Genomic DNA, 21,517 nt, shown 5'->3' on the forward strand with positions numbered 1-21,517 from the left:
CCAATTTGGAGACCAAAAGGATTACAGATTGTGGGTATTGTAGCTTAACCCACATTGCATCATGAGGTCACCCTAATGTCTTTGTGAGCTGTAACTTACTGCCAAAGTCTGCATGTCACACCTGGCAGAACTTCTCTCAGGTGGGCGAGGGTAGTACTAGCTTCCCATCCAATTTCTGAAAATGTTGAGTATAGAAGTTGGGCTGTAATGTTAAAATTGTACAAGGCATTGGTGAGACCAATTCTGGAGTATGGTGTACAATTTTGGTCGCCCAATTATAGGAAGGATGTCAACAAAATAGAGAGAGTACAGAGGAGATTTACTAGAAAGTTGCCTGGGTTTCAGCAACTAAGTTACAGAGAAAGGTTGAATAAGTTAGGTCTTTATTCTCTGGAGCGCAGAAGGTTAAGGGGGGACTTGATAGAGGCCTTTAAAATGATGAGAGGGATAGACAGAGTTGACGTGGACAAGCTTTTCCCATTGAGAGTAGGGAAGATTCAAACAAGAGGACATGACTTCAGAATTAAGGGACAGAAGTTTAGGGGTAACATGAGGGGGAACTTCTTTACTCAGAGAGTGGTAGTTGTGTGGAATGAGCTTCCAGTGGAAGTGGTGGAGGCAGGTTCGATTTTATCATTTAAAAATAAATTGGATAGGTATATGGATGGGAAAGGAATGGAGGGTTATAGTCTGAGCGCAGGTAGATGGGACTAGGGGAGAATAAGTGTTCGGCACGGACTTGTTGGGCCGAGATGACCTGTTTCCATGCTGTAATTGTTATATGGTTGTATATCGGAATGAAATAATACTGGTCTGAGCAACCTCACAGGAACGTTCACAATGTTAAGTTGACTTTTCTGGTTTGCCTACAGTAAGAAAGCATGCAGTTAGCTCGTTGAAGACTCTGGTGGTGTGGTATGAGCACCATAAGCAGACATGCAAGCAGGAACCATTGCTGTATGAGCTGCAACAGATGTGTGACTGCTCGGTGGCTGTGGTGTGGCAGTGCGAGGCAGGTCACCAGTATCTACACCACATGGAGCCTGTGCAGAACACCTGCCATTCCCCTGCCTCTGAACCCATCGTCAAGAGCAAGCTGACCATCAGCAACTCGGAGGAAAATCTGAATCAGCAACAGTGCGTTGTGGAGAAAAAGAAGAGCAAGACCAAAAGGAATGCAATCAGAAAGAAACCAGGGCAGTCCAATGAATTGTACATGAAGTGTGAATCAGAAACGTCGACTTGTGATGAATCTGATTCGGATCAGAAATTCAAGGAATATTTCAATGTGAAACTCATTGATGTCGAAGCCAATCATCCCAGTTATGGAGGTGGAAATAAAGTGAATGGCAAGCCACAAGCCTTGAGTTCGGGAGAGGAATCTTCCAAAGTGGAAGGGCAAAACGGACAGCTTGAGAGGACTGCGATTGATGAGCCAGCATCTTCATGCCAAACTCAGTCACCATGCAGGAATTCCATTGTTGAAGACAATACCCCTTCGTTGGCAGCAGAGCTTCCTACTTTGAATACTCTAGTACAGACTGTTGGGAAGGATGCACTGTACTCCTTAACTACCAATTGCCCTGTAACTGTGCAGATTTCTACGGTACAGAGTTCAGAAATCACCAGCATTACAGAAGAATTTGGACAAGTGCCCTTGGACACTGCACAACAAGTAAATCCTGCTGAATATGAGGAAATGACTTGTACCTTCTCAGAACAGTTGACCTACGTAAATCCAGTGGCTGAATGCTACACCATCGAGGAACAGAATGAAGCTACAGAATGGAATGACCATCCAGGTACCACTTCACCATTTCATATATTTTAACTGCGTTGGGCATTCTTTCATTCGCTTTTCCATCTTTTTTGTCTGTTACAAGAATTGCTAATACAATTCTTATTATGTTAACAAGCCTTTTTTTTTTTGCACTGTGGGTGTTCATGCCACTTTCTTATTAAAGTCAGAATGTAGTTTACCTTTCCCAAGCAAAGTTCACAAGCACATGCTCGATCAATGTGACTCAAATGTGGCTGCAGAATACAACAAGAGATGCAACAAGAAAGAATGGACTGAATACATCCCCTCTTTAACGTTTAAATTGTTGTTATATTTTAAGAGTTATTCACATTTGAAGCTTTAATAAATCCCTTTACCACTTGCCGTGCCCGGCAGCTGCACCTGCACAGTAATACGTGCGTGTTCTACATCACAATGGGAACGCAATGGGAGGGAATGGCTGCGCCGCCGGAGAGCCACGAAGAGTGGATGGGGGGGGGGGGGGGGGGGTAAGGGCAAGGGGCGGAGTGGGGGGGTGAGGGGAGGAGGGGGATCAGAGGCGTCACAAAATGGACCAGTCAGTCTGCACCTGCGCAGTTGGGGTCGAAGCGGGAGTGGTGGAATATTGGAATTGGTGGAGAGGCGGAATATTGCGTTGGGGGACCAGGCCTCCCGTGTGAGAAGGGGACCCAACGGGTCCCACTTAGTCTAGTTCCTCTCCAGAGAGGATGCCTGTCCCGCTGAGTTGCTCCAATAATAAATGCTGTGTACTTGTGCCTATGAGAAATGAAACTATGTTCAAGATGTAAAGATCACATTCCAATTCGTATTTAAATGCAGTTAATTAACTTTTCAGTTTCACATCATGATTGATTGGACAGCAGGAATTTCACCTTTGCGTATTTGATCGGATTGTGGGGCTATGTTGTTGCAACAAATAGTTTTACAACAAGGATCATACCTTGAGATTGAATGATGTGTGGCTAAGAATGACATTTTTGTTCTTTACTCATGCAGATGTGATAGCAGAGAGAACGGTCATTGATGGCTCTGCCTTGCCTCCAGTCGAAGCAGGTGAAAATACACAGGACATGCCACATAAGTGAGTGTTAAGTTAATGCTTTGGTGATTAGGGCATTAGGTTTTCTTCTTGTATTATATCCGCAAATAATCTCGCGTTTCAACAAGCCTGTTTTTAAAGTACCTATTGTATTTACCTTGACTGATAAGGCAAAGTAGACAGCAATGACAATTATTAGTACTGTTGGGATCAACAATTCAGAAATATATTCAGGAATTTCGTTTGGACCTCAAGGGGTCCAAATGACAATTAAATGTATCTTGAATATATATTGCATCTTTTGCAATAGACATGTGGTTGACCACAATGCCAATGCCCTATGTCTTGTTTGTGGACTGTTTGTGGGTCCATTTGTTCCGATTATTTTGTTTTTTCAATGAAAATATAGAAAATAAGAGGGGGTAACACCAGAAAAGTTTTCGAACTTCTTCTAATCCTTTTGAACATGAACGATATTATTTGTATTATTTGAGTTACTTATTTGTTTGTTTTCCTTTGTGTTTTATTTTCTTTTTTATTGCTTACAAGTTTATTTGTGTTTGTATTTTTTAACATGTTCAATAAATTAATAAAGTAAGTAAGTAAAAAAAGTAAAAAATATGATGCCAAATATAGATATTTGTACTGGGTTAGCAAGAGGCGTTGTTTGTTGGCTTTAGATTTCAAGTGTCTGGGACAACTGTGTGGTTTCCGTATATCTAATTTCTTCAGTAATTTATCCTCGCATTAGATTCACCCTGGTAGAATTGTCTGAGTCTTATTGAGTCTTGTATGTAGCAAGTGACACTCAGGCAAGCGTGAAATAACTCTGAGTACGTAACCCCTGAATGGATTATTGACGTTAAGCTGTTGCAGTTTAACTGAACAAAACAATTAAAAGCAGTTTTTTTTTTCATTGATTCATTAGTTCATCTAAAATGGGATTGCTCAAAATGGTTTGAAAATGTATACATTTTTGGCTAAAGTACAGCTTTGTTTAATCAGGCCTGGTTACACAGAATGATTATTTACAAAGACAGACTGATGGTTTGTGCAGGAAAGAACTGCAGATGCTGGTTTAAATCAAAGGTAGACACAAAATGCTGGAGTAACTCGGGGAATGGGTGACGTTTCGGGTCAAGACCCTTCTTCAGACTGATTTCAAGGGCGGGGGTGGGACAGAGATAGAATGTAATCGGAGACAGTAAGACTGGTGGGAGAACTGAGAATGGGGAAGGGATGGAGAGAGAGGGAAAGCAAGGGCTCTTTGAAGTTAGAGAAGTCAATATTCATACCGCTGAGGTGTAAGCTACCCAAGCGAAATATGAGGTGCTGTTCCTCCAATTTGCGCTGAGTCTCACTCTGACATTGGAGGAGGCCCAGGACAGAAAGGTCAGATTGGGAATGGGAGGTGGAGTTAAAGTGCTGAGCAATCGGGTAGGTTAAGGTGGACTAAGCGGAGGTGTTCAGCGAAACGATCGCCGAGCCTGCGCTTGGTTCAGGAGTTGACACCTGGAACAACAGATACAGTAGATGAGGTTGGAGACCGATGGTTTATTGCTTATGGGAAAGAAAATTGACATCTAGCATCTAGTTACAGATTTCTCATTTCAGCTTGGAAGTGGTCGACAAAAAGGAAAGATTTGTTTTCTCCCTACAACAATAACAATTTGATGAATGACAGGCTGAAGCCCATGTGGCTTCTGATCTGACCGAGGGTCCCCCTTTGGTTTTATGTCTCCGCCCCGCTATTTCACCTCCCTGATTTCATCCACTTACTTCATACATTTCACTCATAGGTTTTCCCTTAGGGCTGGTACAATGGCATAGCAGTAGAGCTGTTGCCTTACAGCACCAGAGTCCTGGCTTCAATCTGTCTGTACGGAGTTTGTACGTTCTAAGTGTAACCACGTCGGTTTCCTCCAGGGGGCTCTGGTTTCGTTCAACACTCCAGAAACATGCAGATTTGAAGGTTCATTGGCTACAGTAAAAATTGGAAATTGTCCCTAGTTTGTACGATTTAACTTCAGATTAAATTTCTTTGGATAAATCTCTTAATAATCGACACAGATAAGAAGAGCTTTCTTTAGTATAGATTTGTGACCTTTTTCCATCCATACTGACCAAGATGCCCCATCAGCTAGTCCCATTTGTCCGTGTTTGGCACTATCGCTCTAAACCTTTCCTATCCATGTACTTGTCAAAATGTATTTTAAATGCTCTTCTCGTACCTTCCAAAGCAGCCCTACCATGAGGAACCTTATCAATACAATACAATACAATTTATTTGCTGTCATTTGAACCCAGAGGTTCAAACAAAAGGTTTCTGCAGTCATACAAACCAAAAGAAGAATCAAGACACAACACAATTTACACGAACATCCATCAGAGTGAATCTCCTCCTCACTGTGATGGAAGGCAAAGTCATATCTCTCCCCTGCACTACTCGTTCTCCTCCCGATGTCAGAGTCAAAGCACCCGGCGGGCGATGGTAAATAAGTCCCGCGGCAATTATAAAGCCGTGCCAGGCGATGCAAGGCCGCGCTCCGGGTCTTGTTGTTGGAGCCCCCGGCGTGCGCTAACAAGTCCCGCGGCCATTTAAAATCGCGCCGGGCGATGTAAGGCCCCGCTCCAGGTCATCCTCAACCCCGCAACTCGGGCGGGAGAAGTCGCTGTTGCGGAAGCCCCGAAAAGCGGTCTCCCAGCAGGGACCCAAAGGTCCTTAGAGACAACTTCCACTGCCTTGCCCTCATCAACCTTTTTCAGTTACTTCTTCTTCTAAAGCGGAACCCGTCGACCCTCACCGGCCATCCGCTGACCGGGACTTCCGACGCTTCGCCCACTGACCCGGACTCCACTCCCCGCGGGCCTCCACCAGTGACTCTACCGATCCGCACCACTCCACTGCCCGCCAGCAGGCCACAGCCATCGCCTTACCCGAGTCCTAGGCTAAGCTCCGGGCCTGAAGTCTCCACGCTGCAGACTCTCACACCACGGAGTCTGGCTGTGCTGGGTCCTAGTGCTGACCCCTCCAACACATGACACCTCAGTGGGTGTCCCACTGGGTCTTCCCCTTCCCCCTTATACAATGTGACCCCAGCTCCGGCCCACCCACACTATAGTCCTCATACCCCCCCCCCCCCCTCCTCCCTGACCCCCCCCCCCACCCCCCCCCCCCACCAGACATCGCCTCTGCCTCTGTCCACTCATCTGCCTTCCTCCGGCCCCAACCACCATCCGTGCTGTGTGTTCACCATCCCCCCTGCCCCCCCCTCTCCGATACCCAATGGTCCGTTCTCAGCAGAGGCCTCACCTTTGTTCCCCTCCGTCCCCACCTCAATCAGTTCCGCGCCCACCACGATGTGGAGCTCTTCTTCCGTCGCCTCCGCATCCAAGCGTTTTTCCATGGGAAGGAGTCCTCACCTCCTAGTGATCACCTTTCTCCCGTCTCCAACGGCCCCCCTCCTCTTGGACCCCCCATCATGGCCGTCTACCTGCTTTTGTCCTCTTTATTTTAAACTGCCGGCGGGACATCAACTGCCTCAACTTCTCCACTCCCCTGTCTCACTCTAATCTCTCCCCCCCTGAACGTACAGCCCACTCCACTCACTCTGCAACAACCCCGACTGGGTGATCAAACCTGCCGATGAGGAAGGTGCCATGGTAGTCTGGCGCGCTGACCTCTCGCAAACTCAAGCGCCAACTTTCAGACACCTCCCCCTACTTATCCTTGGACCATGACCCCACAGACGAGCACCAGGCCAATATCTCAAACACTATCACTGGCTTCATCACTTCCGGCTCCCTGCCCTCCCAAAACCTCATCGTTCCCCAGCCCCGCGCGTCCCGATTTTATCTTCTCCCCAAAATCCACGAAGCTGACTGTCCTGGCAGACCCATCGTTTCCGCGTGTTCTTGTCCCACCAAACTTATTTCCACATACCTCAACTCCACCTTATCCCCCCTGGTCAAATCCCTCCCTACCTATGCCCAATACAACAGTTATTAAGGGTCACTTTAATCTACATATAGATTGGGCCAACCAAACTGGTAACGGCACTGAGGATGATTTCCTGGAATGTATACGGGGTGGGTTTTTAAACCAATATGTAGAGGAACTGACTAGAGGGCAGGCCATCCTAGACCGGGTATTATGTAATGAGGAAGGATTAGTTAGCGATCTTGTTGTGCAAAGCCTCTTGGGCAACAGTGACCATAATATGGTGCAATTCTGCATTAGGATGGAGAGTGGCACGGTTAATTTAGAGAGTAGGGTCCTGAAATTAAAGAAAGGAGATGTTGAAGGTATGAGAGGGGAATTGGCCAGGATAGACTGGCAAATCTATTCATAACTAAAGCTATAATCTTGTTATCTTCCAGTTGCGCGATCATTCTATTTTTGCAAAAACGTTTCTACGATTTCAGATTCAGATTCAATTTTAATTGTCATTGTCAGTGTACAGTACAGAGACAACGAAATGCATTTAGCATCTCCCTGGAAGAGCGACATAGCAAACGATTTGAATAAATAATAATAATAAGTGTCCGGGGGGGGGGGTGGTGAATGGCAGTCACCGCGGTACGTTATTGAGTAGAGTGACAGCCGCCGGAAAGAAGCTGTTCCTCGATCTGCTGGTTCGGCAACGGAGAGACCTGTAGCGCCTCCCGGATGGTAGGAGGGTAAACAGTCCATGGTTGGGGTGAGAGTAGTCCTTGGCGATGCTGAGCGCCCTCCGCAGACAGCGCGGATTTTTCACCAGCTTACCGTTCTCCAGTGCTACGATTGCACCAAGTTTCGTTCCGATTGGTGGTCTAATGTAAACGTTAGCGAGGTTTAAATATCTTTAAAACCGCGCGTGCACAGATCGATCTCCTCTCCTGCCCTTCAGCGCCGCGTGGATTGGTCTTTCTCCTGTCCACTCCTCCCTGCGCCATCGCGTCTTTACTGGAGCTGTGTCTGGCCGGCGCACATTTCCAACCGGACACAGTTTCCGGAGGAAACAGCCCGGCCCGGCGCGGGAAATGTCGCTAAACGGAAAGCGGAGAATCTGATCCTGGCGAAGGAGAACGCCCAGCGACTGCTGTGAGTCCGCTCCAGCCCCTTCCCCTCTGGTCCCCCTCGCTGGCTCGTGCCTCCCTCCCCCGTGATACCCCCCCACAATCCCCGTCTTTCCTCCGAGCTCTCTCCCCCACAAGCTCCACAGCCCACATACCTCATCAGCAAAGATTTAAAGATTGCATAGATGAACTCCAAACATTGTTCATCCCTGTCTGGCGAAAACATAAAACTAGGAAGGCGGTTCAACCGTGGCTAACGAGGGAAATCAAGGATTGTGTTAAAACCAAGGAAGAGGCATATAAAATGGCCAGAGGAAGCAGCAAACTGAAGGACTGGGAGAAATTTAAAATTCAACAGAGGAGGCCAAAGGGGTTAATTAACGATTTATACGAGGGAATTAAATGTGAACATCTCCAAGTTTGCTGATGATACAAAGCTGGGTAGCAGTGTGAACCGCGAGGAGGATATCATGATGCTGCATGGTGACTTGGATAGGTTGGCTGAGTGGGCAAATGCATGGCAGGTGCAGTATAATGTGGATAAATGTGAGATTATCCACTTTGTTGGCAAAGCCAGGATGGCAGATTATTATCTGAATGGTCTCAGATTAGGAAAAGGGGAGTTACAATGAGACCTGGGTGTGCTTGTACATCAGTCACTTCTGCCTCTGCTTCTGCTTGTTTACTGCACAACCGCCAACAGCTGGGTTATCAAGTGCAAATAAGCGAAAGTAAGCATGCAGGTGCAGGAGCAGTGAGGAAAGCTAATGGCATGTTGGCCTTCATTGCAAAAGGATTTGAGTTTAGGAGCAAGGAGGTCCTACTGCAGTAGCATAGGGCCCTGATGAGACCGCCCCTGGAGTATTGTGTGCAATTTTGGTCTATTTGAGGAAGGACATTATTGCTATTGAGGGAGTGCAGTGTAGGTTCACCAGGTTAATTCCTGGGATTGTGGGACTGCCATATGATGAAAGAATGGGTCAAATGAGGGAATCTTATAGAAACATAACATTCTTAAGGGATTGGACAGGCTAGATGCAGGAAAAATGTTCTCGATGTTGGGGGAGTCCAGAGCCAGGGGTCACAGTTTAAAAATAAGGGGAAGGCCATTTAGGACTGAAATGAGGAAAAACTTTTTCACCTAGAGAGTTGTGAATCTGTGGAATTCTCTGCCGCAGAAGCCAGTGGAGGCCAATTCACTTGCTGTGTTCAAGAGAGAGTTAGATTGAGGTCTTGGGACTAACAGAATCAAGGGATATGGGGGAAAAAGCAGGAACGGGGTTCTGATTTTAGATGATCAGCCATGATCATATCGAAGGGCTGAATGGCCCACTCCTGCACTTAATTTTCTATGTGTCTATGTGTGGAGATGCAGGAGATGGGCAAAGTCCTCGATGGGTATTTGGCCGTTTTTAACACGGATAAAGACATGAAGACTGGGGAATTGGGACAGTTGTGGAGATGTCTTGAGGAGGTGCTGGGCATCTTGAGGCGTATAAAGTGCCTTGCTGAAGTCCATGTAGACCATTTCTACAGCTTTGCCTTCATAAAGAGAGGCACAACATTAGTCACCCTCCAGTCATCCGACACCTCGTCCGTCCCAAACTGAATTCATATATCTGAGACAGGGCTCCCACAACTTCTTCTCTTGCTTCTGGCACTTCCTTAGATATATCTGATTAGGCCATGAGACTTATCTGCCTTCATATGCCTCACAGCGTCCATCACCTCCTTGACCGGAATATGGACTGTCCTCAAGACATCACCATTAACTGTCCCAAATTCCCTCACCTTCATGTTGTTGTCTATGGGGAAAATGGAGAAATATGCATAGATCAGTTTGCCCATCTCCTGCACGTAAATGACCGCTCCCCTTCATCTATTGCAATGTTGGACTTGGCATCATGTTTGGCACAGATATTATGGGCCAAAGGGCCTGTTGCTATGCCTGTTCTTTGTTCTCTAACCAGGAATGGAGGGAATTTTCTGCTGATTCACATGGTGTTTACAATGACATAGTACAAAATAAGTGACATTAGCAAAACGTTTCCCATTCATTCATTCAATGTATTCTAACAGAGTGTCCATGTTTTGCCTTTGTACATGACATGGGTAAAATAACTTTTAGTAGGCCATGGGTGATGGAAATTGTAACTCCGACTCCACCCAATGGTAGAAATAAGCAACTGCAGGAGGGACCATATACCTACAAAGTAAAGAATAGGGTGACAAAGCATTTATAGCAGGTAAACGATTATTCTTTGTTCTTCACACGGACCTTTCCTCCCTGTCATCTCATCGCCTTAGGCTTCTTTTACTTTCACTTTCATGTGTTTGTTTGGCTCTCTGTTCAATGATCTCATTATAGACATTCCATGGTTTGACATTCTAACCAAGCAAAAAGACTTCATTTATTAATGTTTCTCTTGCACTTGTGGACCAGGTTCTCTCTTGTAAAGTCTCCATATCTTAGATGATCTTTGCACGTAAGGTTGATTGAGATGAGTTGTGTTGGTAGATATATTGACCCAGTCTAATCTTTACACCCTCTTTCAGACCAAAGAGGAAAAAACGGGGTCATGTTATTGATGCTGACGGGATGTTTCAGCTGTTTCATTGTCCGCATGAAGGATGCAACCAGGTGTACATCACGTTAAATAGCTTCCAGGCAAGTAATGACCCTTGCAAATAACTAACTTGTTTAAAAGTCATAAGCTTGTCATGAATTCGAGAGGAGGGTAAGAAAGACACCATTAATTCAAGAGGCAAATGTATTTAAATGTCATATTCTCTTAGGGACGGAACTGAGGCTCAGCGGTAGAGTTTCTGCCTGACAGCGCCAGAGTCCCAGGTTCGATCCTGACTACGGGTGTTTGTACGTTCTCCATGTGACCTACACGGATATTCTCCAGGATCTCCGGTTTCCTCCCACACTCCAAAGCCATTCACTTTTGTAGGTTAATTGGCTTGATATAATTATAAATTGTCAGTAGTGTGTGCAGGATAGCATTGGTGTGTGGACTCGGTGGGCTGAAGGGCCTGTTTCCACGCTGTACCTAAAAACTTTTTTAAAAATGTACTGTGACCAGAAAAATGAACGTCTTAGTTACTGCAGCTGTACAGGCACATTAACAATCATTTATATACAATATACAATAATTTATCAATTACACTAGGTAATCATACCATCATAATACAACCCGAAGTATGTAATGTAACCCATAGTCCACAGTGGTTCGTTGCAGTTGTGCTTAGTGTCGTGCAGGGTGGATAAAGGGCCTGATGGTTGCTGGGGTAAAGGCCATTCTTGAACCTGGATTTGGGCTGATGTGCCTTCTTCCCGATGGTAGCAGCAAGGTGACAGCATGGCCAAGTTGACGTGAGTCTTATTGATATTAGTTGCCTTCTTGATGCAGTACTTCCTGTAGATCCCTTGAATGGTGGGAAGATCAATACCTGATGATTGGGCAAGGTTCTGTAGCTCCTTCATTCTTGGATGTTTTGAGTTAGCGAACCAGGCCCGTCTTGCCACTAGTCAGTATGCCCTCCTTGATACTGTAAAAGTTCAATAGAGTATTTAGCGAAACGGCAAATAAATGTCAGATGCTGATAGGCTTTCTTAGCATTGAATCTGCGCTTGGTCCAAGATAGATCTTCAGAAGTATGCATGCCCAGTAACTTGAGCTGTTTACTCTCTCCACCGCAGTCTTGCTGACAAAGACAGCTTCATGGATCTTTATCTTTCCCTTTCTGAAGTCAATGATCCGCTCCATGTTCTTGCTGATGTTAAGGCGAAAATTGGTGTTCTGGCATTATTCAAATATACTGTCATGGAGTCGTACATCACATAAACAGGCTCTTCAACAAGCCGACCATGATTTGGTTTGTGGATTTTAGCTCTGCATTCAACACCATTGTGCCAGAGCTACCACACTCCAAACTCTCCCAGTTGACTGTGCCTGAACCCCTCTGTCAGTGGATCATCAACTTCCTGATAGACAGGAAGCAGCATGTGAGGTTGGGAAAGCACATTTCATAGAAACATAGAAAATAGGTGCAGGAGGAGGTCATTCGGCTCTTCGAGCCTGCACCGCCATTCAATATGATCATGGCTGATCATCCAACTCAGTAGCCTTCTCTCCATACCTTTAGCCACAAGGGCCACATCTAACTCCCTCTTAAATATAGCCAATAAACTGGCCTCAATTGCCTTCTGTGGCAGAGAATTCCACAGATTCACCACTCTCTGTGTGAAAATTTTTTTCCTCATCTCGGTCCTAAAACGATTTCCCCATTATCCTTAAACTGTGACCCCTTGTTCTGGACTTCCCCAACATCGGGAACAATCTTCCAGCATCTAGCCTGTCCAACCCCTTAAGAATTTTGTAAATTTCTATAAGATCCCCCCTCAATCTTCTAAATTCTAGCGAGTACAAACCAAGTCTATCCAGTCTTTCTTCATATGAAAGTCCTGACATCCCAGGAATCAGTCTGGTGAACCTTCTCTGTACTCCCTCTATGGCAAGAATGTCTTTCCTCAGATTAGGAGACCAAAACTGTACGCAATACTCCAGGTGTGGTCTCACCAAGACCCTGTACAACTGCAGTAGAACCTCCCTGCGCCTATACTCAAATCCTTTTTGCTATGAATGCTAACATACCATTCGCTTTCTTCACCGCCTGCTGCACCTGCATGCCTACTTTTAATGACTGGTGTACCATGACACCCAGGTCTCGTTGCATCTCCCCTCCCCGTTCCCTCCGAAGCTCCCTGGTCAATTCGTCCCTTCCCACCCAAACCACACTTTCCCCTGCAACTGCAGAAGATGCAACGCATGTCCTTTTACCTCCCCCCTTGACTCCTTCCAAAGATCCAAACAGTCTCTCCAGATGAGGCAGAGGTTCACTTGCACCTCCTCCAACCTCATCTACTGTATCTGCTATTCCAGGTATCAACTTCTCTACATCGGTGAGACCAAGTGCAGGCTTGGCGATTATTTCACTGAACACCTCCACTTGTCCGTCTTAACCTATCTGATCTCCCGGTGGCTCAGCACTTCAACTACTCCTCCCATTCCCAATCTGACCTTTCTGTCCTGAGCCTCCTACATTGTCAGAGTGAGGCCCAGTGCAAATTGGAGGAACAGCACCTCATATTTCGCTTGGTCAGTTTGAAATTGAATTCTCTAACTTCGGACAGCCCTTGATTTCTCTCTCCGTCCCCTTCCCATTCTCAATTCTCCCACTAAACTTACTGTCTCCGACTACATTCTATCTTTGTCCCACCCCCTCCCCTGACATCAATCTGAAGAAGGGTCTCGACCCGAAGGGTCGCCCATTCCTTGTCTCCAGAGATGCTGCCTGTCCCGCTGAGTTACTCCAGCATTTTGTGTCTAACTTCGATTTAGACCAGCATTTGCAGTTCTTTCTTACACACACACATATATATGAATGATGCAGACTTAAATGGGTTGGCTACTAAGTTTGCAGATGCCACGAAAATTGATGGAGTTGTGGTCGGTGAAGACGGCTGTCAAAGTGTACAGCGGGAAATAGATGAGTTACAGATATTTGCACATAGAGTTTAATCCATGTATAGGAAAAAACTACAGATGCTGGTTTGAGGGTGAACACGGAATGCTGGAGTGGCATGGCGGGAGGGGCAGCACCGCTGGAGAGAAGGAATGGGTGACGTTTTGGGTCAAGAAGGGTCTGAAGAAGCATCTCAACCCGAAACGTTGCCCATTTCTCCTCTCCAGAGATGCTACCTCACCCACTGAGTTACTCCAACATTTTGCGTCTACCCGATTGGACTGATCCAGGATGGGGAGGAATCTGCCTTCGGACAGGAAGTGTCACAGCTGGCGTCCTGGTGCCATCGCAACAACCTGGAGCTCAATGCTCTTAAGACGGTGGAATTGATTGTGGACTTTAGGAGCGCTCCCCCTCCCCTCCCCCCACTCACCATCAACAACATCACAGTCACGTCTGAGGAGTAATTTAAGTTCCTTGCAACCATCATCTCCAGTATCCTCAAATGGGAGGCCATCATACACTGCACAGTCAAAAAGGCCCAACAGAGAATGTACTTCCTGCAGCAGCTGAGAAAACACAATCTGCCACAGGCAATGACGGTCCACTGCCATCATAGAGTCTGTCCTCACCTTCTCCATCATGGTCTGGCTTGGCTCAGCCACCAAGCACGACACCTGGAGGCTGCAGCGCATCATTCGGTCAGCTGAGAAGGTTATGGGCTGCAACCAAATTGACGAACTGTACACTGCAAGGGCCAGGAAACGAGCGGGTAAGATCATCTCTGACCCCTCTCACCCTGGCCATTAACTGTTTGAAGCGCATTCCTCTAGAAGGCGTGGACAAAACCACCACAGCCAGACATAAAAACAGCTTTTTAGCAAGAGCAGTACCTATACTCAACAGCCAAAAGTCTGTAGCCTCCATGTGCTCTGGTATTTTATTTAATTCTTCACATGTTTCAATTATAATTTTTAATTGTCTACTGTGTATCGTGTTGTTACTTGCGAGCAAAGCACCAAAGCAAATTCCTTTGTACTGTACATATTTGGTTAATAAAATTTATTCAATTCAATTCAATACATTTTACTAAGCAAGTCCCATTCGGCCCAGATCCCTCAAAACTTTTCCTATCCATGTACCTGTCTGAGTGCCTTTTAAGTGCAGTTATAATCCCTTCCTCAACCACTATCTCTATAAGATCACCCCAAAGAATAAAATTCTAGTCTGCTCAATATCTCCATATAGTTCAGGCCCTCGAATCCTGGCAATATTCTCATAAATCTGCTCTGCACTCTTTCCAGCTTAATAACATCCTCCCGATACCATGACTGATGCAGGCCAATGTGCCAAAAGCCTTCTTCACCACTCGACCAACCTGTAACTCCACTTTCAAGGAACTGTGTACATGTTCTCCTCAACCACTCTGCTCTGCAGCTCTCCCCAAGGCCTTACCATTTATATGAAGGTCTTGCCCTGGTTTGACTTCCCAATATGCAACATCTCACACTTTTCTGAAACTCCATTTGTGTTTCCTCAGTCCATTTGCCCAGCTGATCAAGTAATTTTGATAATCATTTGTACTCTCCCCACTATCCTTTTCACACAAGGCAGATGAGGCAGCTTTGATGTTAAAGATAACCTGGTAAGGTGACACAAGTGACACATTTTGTGATATTGGTAAATTTTCAGTTGTTTAATTCAATTTGTGTATGTGACCACAATGCTGAAAGACTAATGAATATCCATGTATAAAATCTGATGACTGAACCTCTATTGTGCATGAATGGTATTCAGCAGTGTGGTTAACTGATAAACTGGTTTTAATTTATTTTAAATACGCACAATTAAATTTCAGCATTTTAAATAATGCAACAAAATGGGAACTTGGTAGTCAAAGCAATTTTAATTACCTTAATTTGAATAAATTAATAATGAATTAAGGGCCTGTCCCACCAGCATGCGATTGCATACGTCTAGCGCGACCAAACGTGGTCGCTTGAGGCATACGGCCTCGCGGGGCCGGTCCCAATTCGAACCGCGGAGGCGTATGAGTTGTGCGGGGCTGGTCCCGACATCATACTCCCCAATCAGCTGGGCAGGAGGCGGGCCGATTGAATTTGGACGTCGCAAAGCGTCGGGCGGTGACGTCATCGCGAAACGCCACGCGCTAGGTGAACGCTGTCAAGACGCTGCGTACGACGTCAAGACGCTGCGTACGCCCTCGATGCGCCTGCGGGCCGACAGGCCGTTGGCGCGCGGGATTTTCGGACAGTGCAAGATTTTTGGAACCCCCGCGCAATGTCTGGACCAGCCCCGCACAACTCCATACGCCTCCGGCGATCGAAGCTGGACCGGCCCCGCGCGGCTGTACGTCTCAAGCGACCACGTTTGGTCGCGCTAGACGTATGCAATCGCATGCTGGTGGGACAGGCCTTTTAGTATCTGAATTCCTGCGAAGACAACATTTCTAGACCCCAAATTTTCCAAATATTTTACTTCAACTCAATTGTAAGCAATTTTGGGCACCATATCTGAGGAAGGGTGTGCTGGCTCTAGAGAGGGTCCACGAGAATGATCCCAGGAATGAGTAGGTTAACCTATGATCAGCTTGTGGCGGCAAAGGGCCTGTAGTCGCTGGACTTTAGATGAATGAGAGGGGACTTAATTGAGTCATACAGAATAGTGAAAGGCTTGGATAGAGTGGATGTTAAGAGGATATTTCCACCATTGGGTGAGTCTAGAAGTAGAGGTCACAGGCTCAGAATTAAAGGGCGTTCTTCCAGGAAGGCGATGAGGAATTTCTTTAGTCAGAGAGCAGTGAATGTGTGGAATTCAGAAGACTATAAAGGCCAAGAGTTAATATTTTTAAGGCAGAGATAGATAGATTCTTGATTAGTTCAGGTGTCAGATGTTATGGGGAGAAGGCAGGAGAATTGGTTAGGAGGGAGAGATACAGTTCCATAATGTGTGGGACAAAGACCCATCATTTATTTATTTGCCTCTACTCCACAATTTGAGATTTGTAATATTAAAAAAAATCACATGTGGTTAAAGTGCACATTGTCAGATTTTATTAAAGGCCATTTTTATACATTTTGGGTTCACCATGCAGAAATTACAGCAGTGTTTATACATAGTTCCCCCCATTTCAGGGCACAGTAATGTTTGGGACACATAGCTTCACATGTGTTTGTAATTGCTCAGGTGTGTTTAATTGTCTCCTTAATCCAGGTATAAGAGAGCTCTCAGCACCTAATCTTTCCTCTGGTCTTTCCATCACCTTTGGAAACTTTTATTGCTGTTTATCAACATGAGTTGTGCCAATGAAAGTCAAAGAAGCCATTATGAGACTGAGAAACAAGAAAAATTGTTAGAGCCAAACTTTAGGCTGACCAAAATCAAATGTTTGGAACATCATTAAGAAGAAAGAGAGCACTGGTGAGTTTACTAATCGCAAAGGGACTGGCAGGCCAAGGAAGACCTCCACAGCTGATGACAGAAGAATTCTCTCTATAATAAAGAAAAATCCCCAAGCACCTGTCCGACAGATCAGAAATGCTCTTCAGGAGTCAGGTGTGGATTTGTCAATGACCACTGCTTGCAGAAGACTTCACGAACAGAAATACAAAGGCTTCACTGCAAGGTGCAAACTATTGGTTAGCTCCAAAAACAGGATGGCCAGGTTACAGTTTGCCAAGAAGTACTTAAAAGAGCAACCACCGTTCGTGAAAAAGGTCTTGTGGACAAATGAGATGAAGATTAACATATCAGAGTGATGGCAAGAGCAAAGTAAAGAGGAGAGAAGGAACTGCCCAAGATCCAAAGCATACCACCTCATCTGTGAAACACAGTGGTGGGGGTGTTATGGCCTAGGTGTGTATGGCTGCTGAAGGTACTGGCTCACTTATCTTCATTGATGATACAACTGCTGATGGTAGTAGCATAATGAATTCTGAAGTGTATGGAAACATTCTATCTGCTCACGTTCAAACAAATGCCTCAAAACTCATTGGCCGGTGGTTCATTCTACAGCAAGACAATGATCCCAAACCGTCTGAAGAAGGGTTTCGGCCCGAAACGTTGCCTATTTCCTTCACTCAATAGATGCTGCTGCACCCGCTGAGTTTCTCCAGCTTTTTTGTGTACCTTCGATTTTCCAGCATCTGCAGTTCCTTCTTAAACAATGATCCCAAACATACTGCTAAAGCAACAAAGGAGTTTTTCCAAAGCCAATTCTTGAGTGGCCAAGTCAATCACCTGATCTGAACCAAATTGAGTATACCTTTTATATGCTGAAGAGAAAACTGAAGGGGACTAGCCCCCAAAACAAGCATAAGCTAAAGATGGCTGCAATACAGAGCCTGGCAGAGCATCACCAGAGAAAGCACCCAGCAAAGGATATGCAACAAAATACTAAACATGACTACTTTCATTTACATGACATTGTTGTGTCCCAAACATTCTGGTGCCCTGATATGGGGGGGAACTATGCATAAACACTGCTGTAATTTTTACATGGTGAAACCAAAATGTATAAAAATGGCCTTTAACATTATCTGACAATGTGCACTTTAACCACATGTGATTTTTTTCTATTACAAATCTCAAATTGTGGAGTACAGAGGCAAATAAATAAATGATGTGTCTTTGTCCCAAACATTATGGAGGGCACTGTGGATCAGACATGATTGTATGGCAGAGTGAATTTGAAGGGTCTTTTTACATTGGAATTTACACAAACATGTCTATTCCTGCCTTTCTTCGTACGATCTGATTATTTTAGAAATACAGCATAGAACATTTCGGCCCATTGAGTCCACGCAGACCATCGATCACCCATACACACGAGGGACATTTTACAGAAGCCAGTTGACCTACAGATCTGTATGTCTTTAGAAAACCCTACATTGTCACAGGGAGAATATGCAAACACCACACAGCACCCGAGGTTGACAAATCGGATTCTTTTAAGTCAATCTAGTTCAAGAAAACTTGACTCGAACACTGGTCTCAGCAATATTTCTTTATTTCAGCACTGCGATAATTCTCCGAATCCTCCAACACAGAGCCAACAGCCCTATGGCAGGTCAAGAGAACTCTCTCTCTGGTACAAAATCAAGGCATTATATAGGTATTAGACAATCATGGTACAGAGAGTGCAGCAAACTATTAACCAATCATTATGGCTTACCATACATTAGCTTATTTGCATTAACCAACTGAGCCCTTTCAGTGATTTACAACAGTGGTAGTCACATGAATCTCCCCGTTCTGGCCTCTATTTACAACCCTTGGTTTGTCTCGTGGTTTTTACCTTCTTTGTTTTAGAATCATTTCATTTCAACCAAGTGAAACCACAGAAAAGTGGGCTCTATTCTCAGAGATCTCCCCTCAAAATATAAGAGACACACAGCGATTATACAATACATACAAACAAAACATATGTTCCCTATTATCGGTAAGAAAGTTATTTCTAAAATTACAGATCTAAACAAGGTCTAATGTTTACAATCCTAATTAAAACACAATACACTTCACAAATGTTTTCACTACAAATTACACAGTTAAATACAATTACCTATGTATTACAAACATTAAATATATAAGTTTGCCCCATTCTTACAAACTACACTGATCTGCAAGTTGATTCCAATCACACACCTCCCTACTCCAAGCACAAGGATCATATGTTTGTCACACTTGATTAACGATAAGTGTTTCTTGCCAAGCTAAGATACAGCTTCATGTTTACATTCTCTTTCCTCTCCTGCTATCTCTAGGGGACGGAATTCCAATCTCATCTGTAGGGCCTCTTTACGACTCCTCACTAATAGCATTACAGAGCAAAGTCGCCTTCTCAGTTTTCAATAAACATAAGAAGTCCCACGTAGAAAGGTCACATAACCATCACCCTAACACCTTTCCCCTTCAAGGGACCTCACTCCCTTGCACACATGTCTTATCCCATATCACAACATAAGTATAGTTCAACTAAGCCAAAGACTGAATCACAGAATCTATTATCTTTCCAGCCTTGATGTCTTGGATTCAGTCATAAACCCCGAGCCCCTTATGCTACACCAGAGCTCAGGAATGTCATAAAGAAAAAGCAAATGGCCTGTGACCAAATGACCTATGACCTGAGAAAGGTGCCCCACTATAGACTACTTTTTGTATACAAGATACAACTTCTTGCAACTTTGTAATTGCTTCAGAGCAATACACAAGGCTATGCATGTTTAGATTAGCGTTTTCCTGTTTTGATAAACCATCTGTCCCCTGTGTGTGAAGTTCCTTGTACTCTGCTTCTACAGGACCATGTGTTTTTGTTCTATTAGATAATATTTCCTTAAGGTGAGGATCGAACCCAGGACTCTGACGCCGTAAGAGAGCAAATCTGCCACTGTCCCGCCTTGCTGTCTAAATTCATCAAGACTAAAGTACTAATAATTTGAAGTATAGCTGAACAGGAACTCCATATTTCCCATCATCTGTGCTGTAAGCAAAGGGGAATAACGTAGCATTGAATGTGTCAATGCACGTTAAATAGAGATGCTTGTTTAGAACTGCATAGCACCAATATTCCATGCAAGAAAATTACCCGCGACAAGCTACAACAAGCCACGACCCTGTCGGCACCAACTGAAGACATCTGAAGACAATTCAGTTGTCGGTACCCGTCGCCGGTTGATGTAGATAGCTGGCAATGGAATTCACCGAAGCCAGCACCCGGCGAGAATCAACGTCACCTGGCGACATCCTACGACAGCACCTACGACAGGAGAAGACAAGCTACGTCAAGCCCACAGTCGCCGAAGAGTTTTGAACATTTCAAAATCCAGCGGCGACCAGAAAAACGTTACGACTCTTTAGGCGACTTGAGGAGACGACTCACGACCATACAGGCGTCAAAACAGCCCAGTCGCCTGTCGTCGCTGAAAAAATCGCCTAAGTGGAACAGGGGCATAAGGCAGCAATTCTACCCCTGCTCCACTGTGCCGCCACTGATTAATTGATAACATTGCACATTTGCTTGCAATTGTCCCCTGTCATTGGTTCATTTCACCAAATGGATAAAAAGGATTTGTGTTCGCTACTGCCACGGGAATGTAAAGAACTGTAATGTCACAATCTAGCAAATGTTAGTGCGAAACAAAACTGTTCCCTCATTTCATTTACAAATACTTTTATCTCTGTCCAGAATCACGTCAACCTGGTGCACAGAAAGGGGAAAACGAAAGTCTGCTCACACCCAGGTTGTGGGAAGAGGTTTTATTTATCAAATCACCTGCGGAGACACATGATCATTCACTCGGGTAGGTATCAGACTAAATTCTACTGCCATGTGTAGGAACTTCTGCCATCGTTTGTAATGAAAAGGTTTTAAATTTGGTCTTTTGTTATAGAGGTGGAAACTATGAAAATGAATGCTTTAAGTTTCTTTTGAATATTGCAAATCAGGAATGTGGAAGGTTTAGTGATGTGTTGGAAGGAACTGGACATGCTGGTTAAAACCGAAGATCGACACAAATTGCAGCTGGTGATCAGAGTGGTGACAAGACTAAGTCTGAAGAAGGGTCTCGACCCGAAACGTCACCCATTCCTATAATCCAGTGATGCTGCGTGTCCTGCTGAGTTACTCCAGCATTTTGTGTCTATCGAAGGTTTTGGGATCTCTGGTCACCAGCTGCGGGCTCTTCTAATTGGTAAAGAGATGTATTCTATGTGCTTTTCGCACATCATGCCATTTTGAATCTGTGCATCTTTTCATCCAGGTAGGTGAATTAGTTCCTTGTGCATTTTACTAGTGTTGACTTATAGGTTGACGTAAATAGGTGTTGACTTATTAATGACACAGTCCAAACTAGTTCAGCACAAGTGCGTATCTAGATGAATTTCTGATTTCCTTAGGAAATTTGCTGAGGAAATTTCTCAGCTGCCTGACGAAATGGCTGTGACCATAAAATGGTATCCTTTCTGATGGAGGGAATTAGTCCCATAAGTACAGGCCTACAGGGCTAAAGTTATCTTCATTGGGGAGGTTCAGGTGGTAACATGATCCGTTTGTTCAATTAATGAAGTGG

The 21,517-nt window shown here is 44.8% G+C and overlaps 1 protein-coding gene across 1 annotated transcript in view; it reads left to right on the plus strand.

The window, feature by feature from the left end:
- The window catches only part of LOC129714506 (zinc finger protein 653-like), a 40,769-nt gene that overhangs the window by 8,133 nt on the left and 11,119 nt on the right, over positions 1 to 21,517 (plus strand). The window contains exons 3-6 of the mRNA XM_055664159.1: positions 873 to 1,802; positions 2,798 to 2,882; positions 10,455 to 10,566; positions 20,635 to 20,749. Coding sequence (XP_055520134.1) covers positions 873 to 1,802; positions 2,798 to 2,882; positions 10,455 to 10,566; positions 20,635 to 20,749 — 1,242 coding nt within the window. The remainder of the gene's footprint in view (positions 1 to 872; positions 1,803 to 2,797; positions 2,883 to 10,454; positions 10,567 to 20,634; positions 20,750 to 21,517) is intronic.

Source organism: Leucoraja erinacea, chromosome 39, assembly GCF_028641065.1.
Source record: "Leucoraja erinacea ecotype New England chromosome 39, Leri_hhj_1, whole genome shotgun sequence".
NCBI classification, from domain to species: domain Eukaryota; kingdom Metazoa; phylum Chordata; class Chondrichthyes; order Rajiformes; family Rajidae; genus Leucoraja; species Leucoraja erinaceus.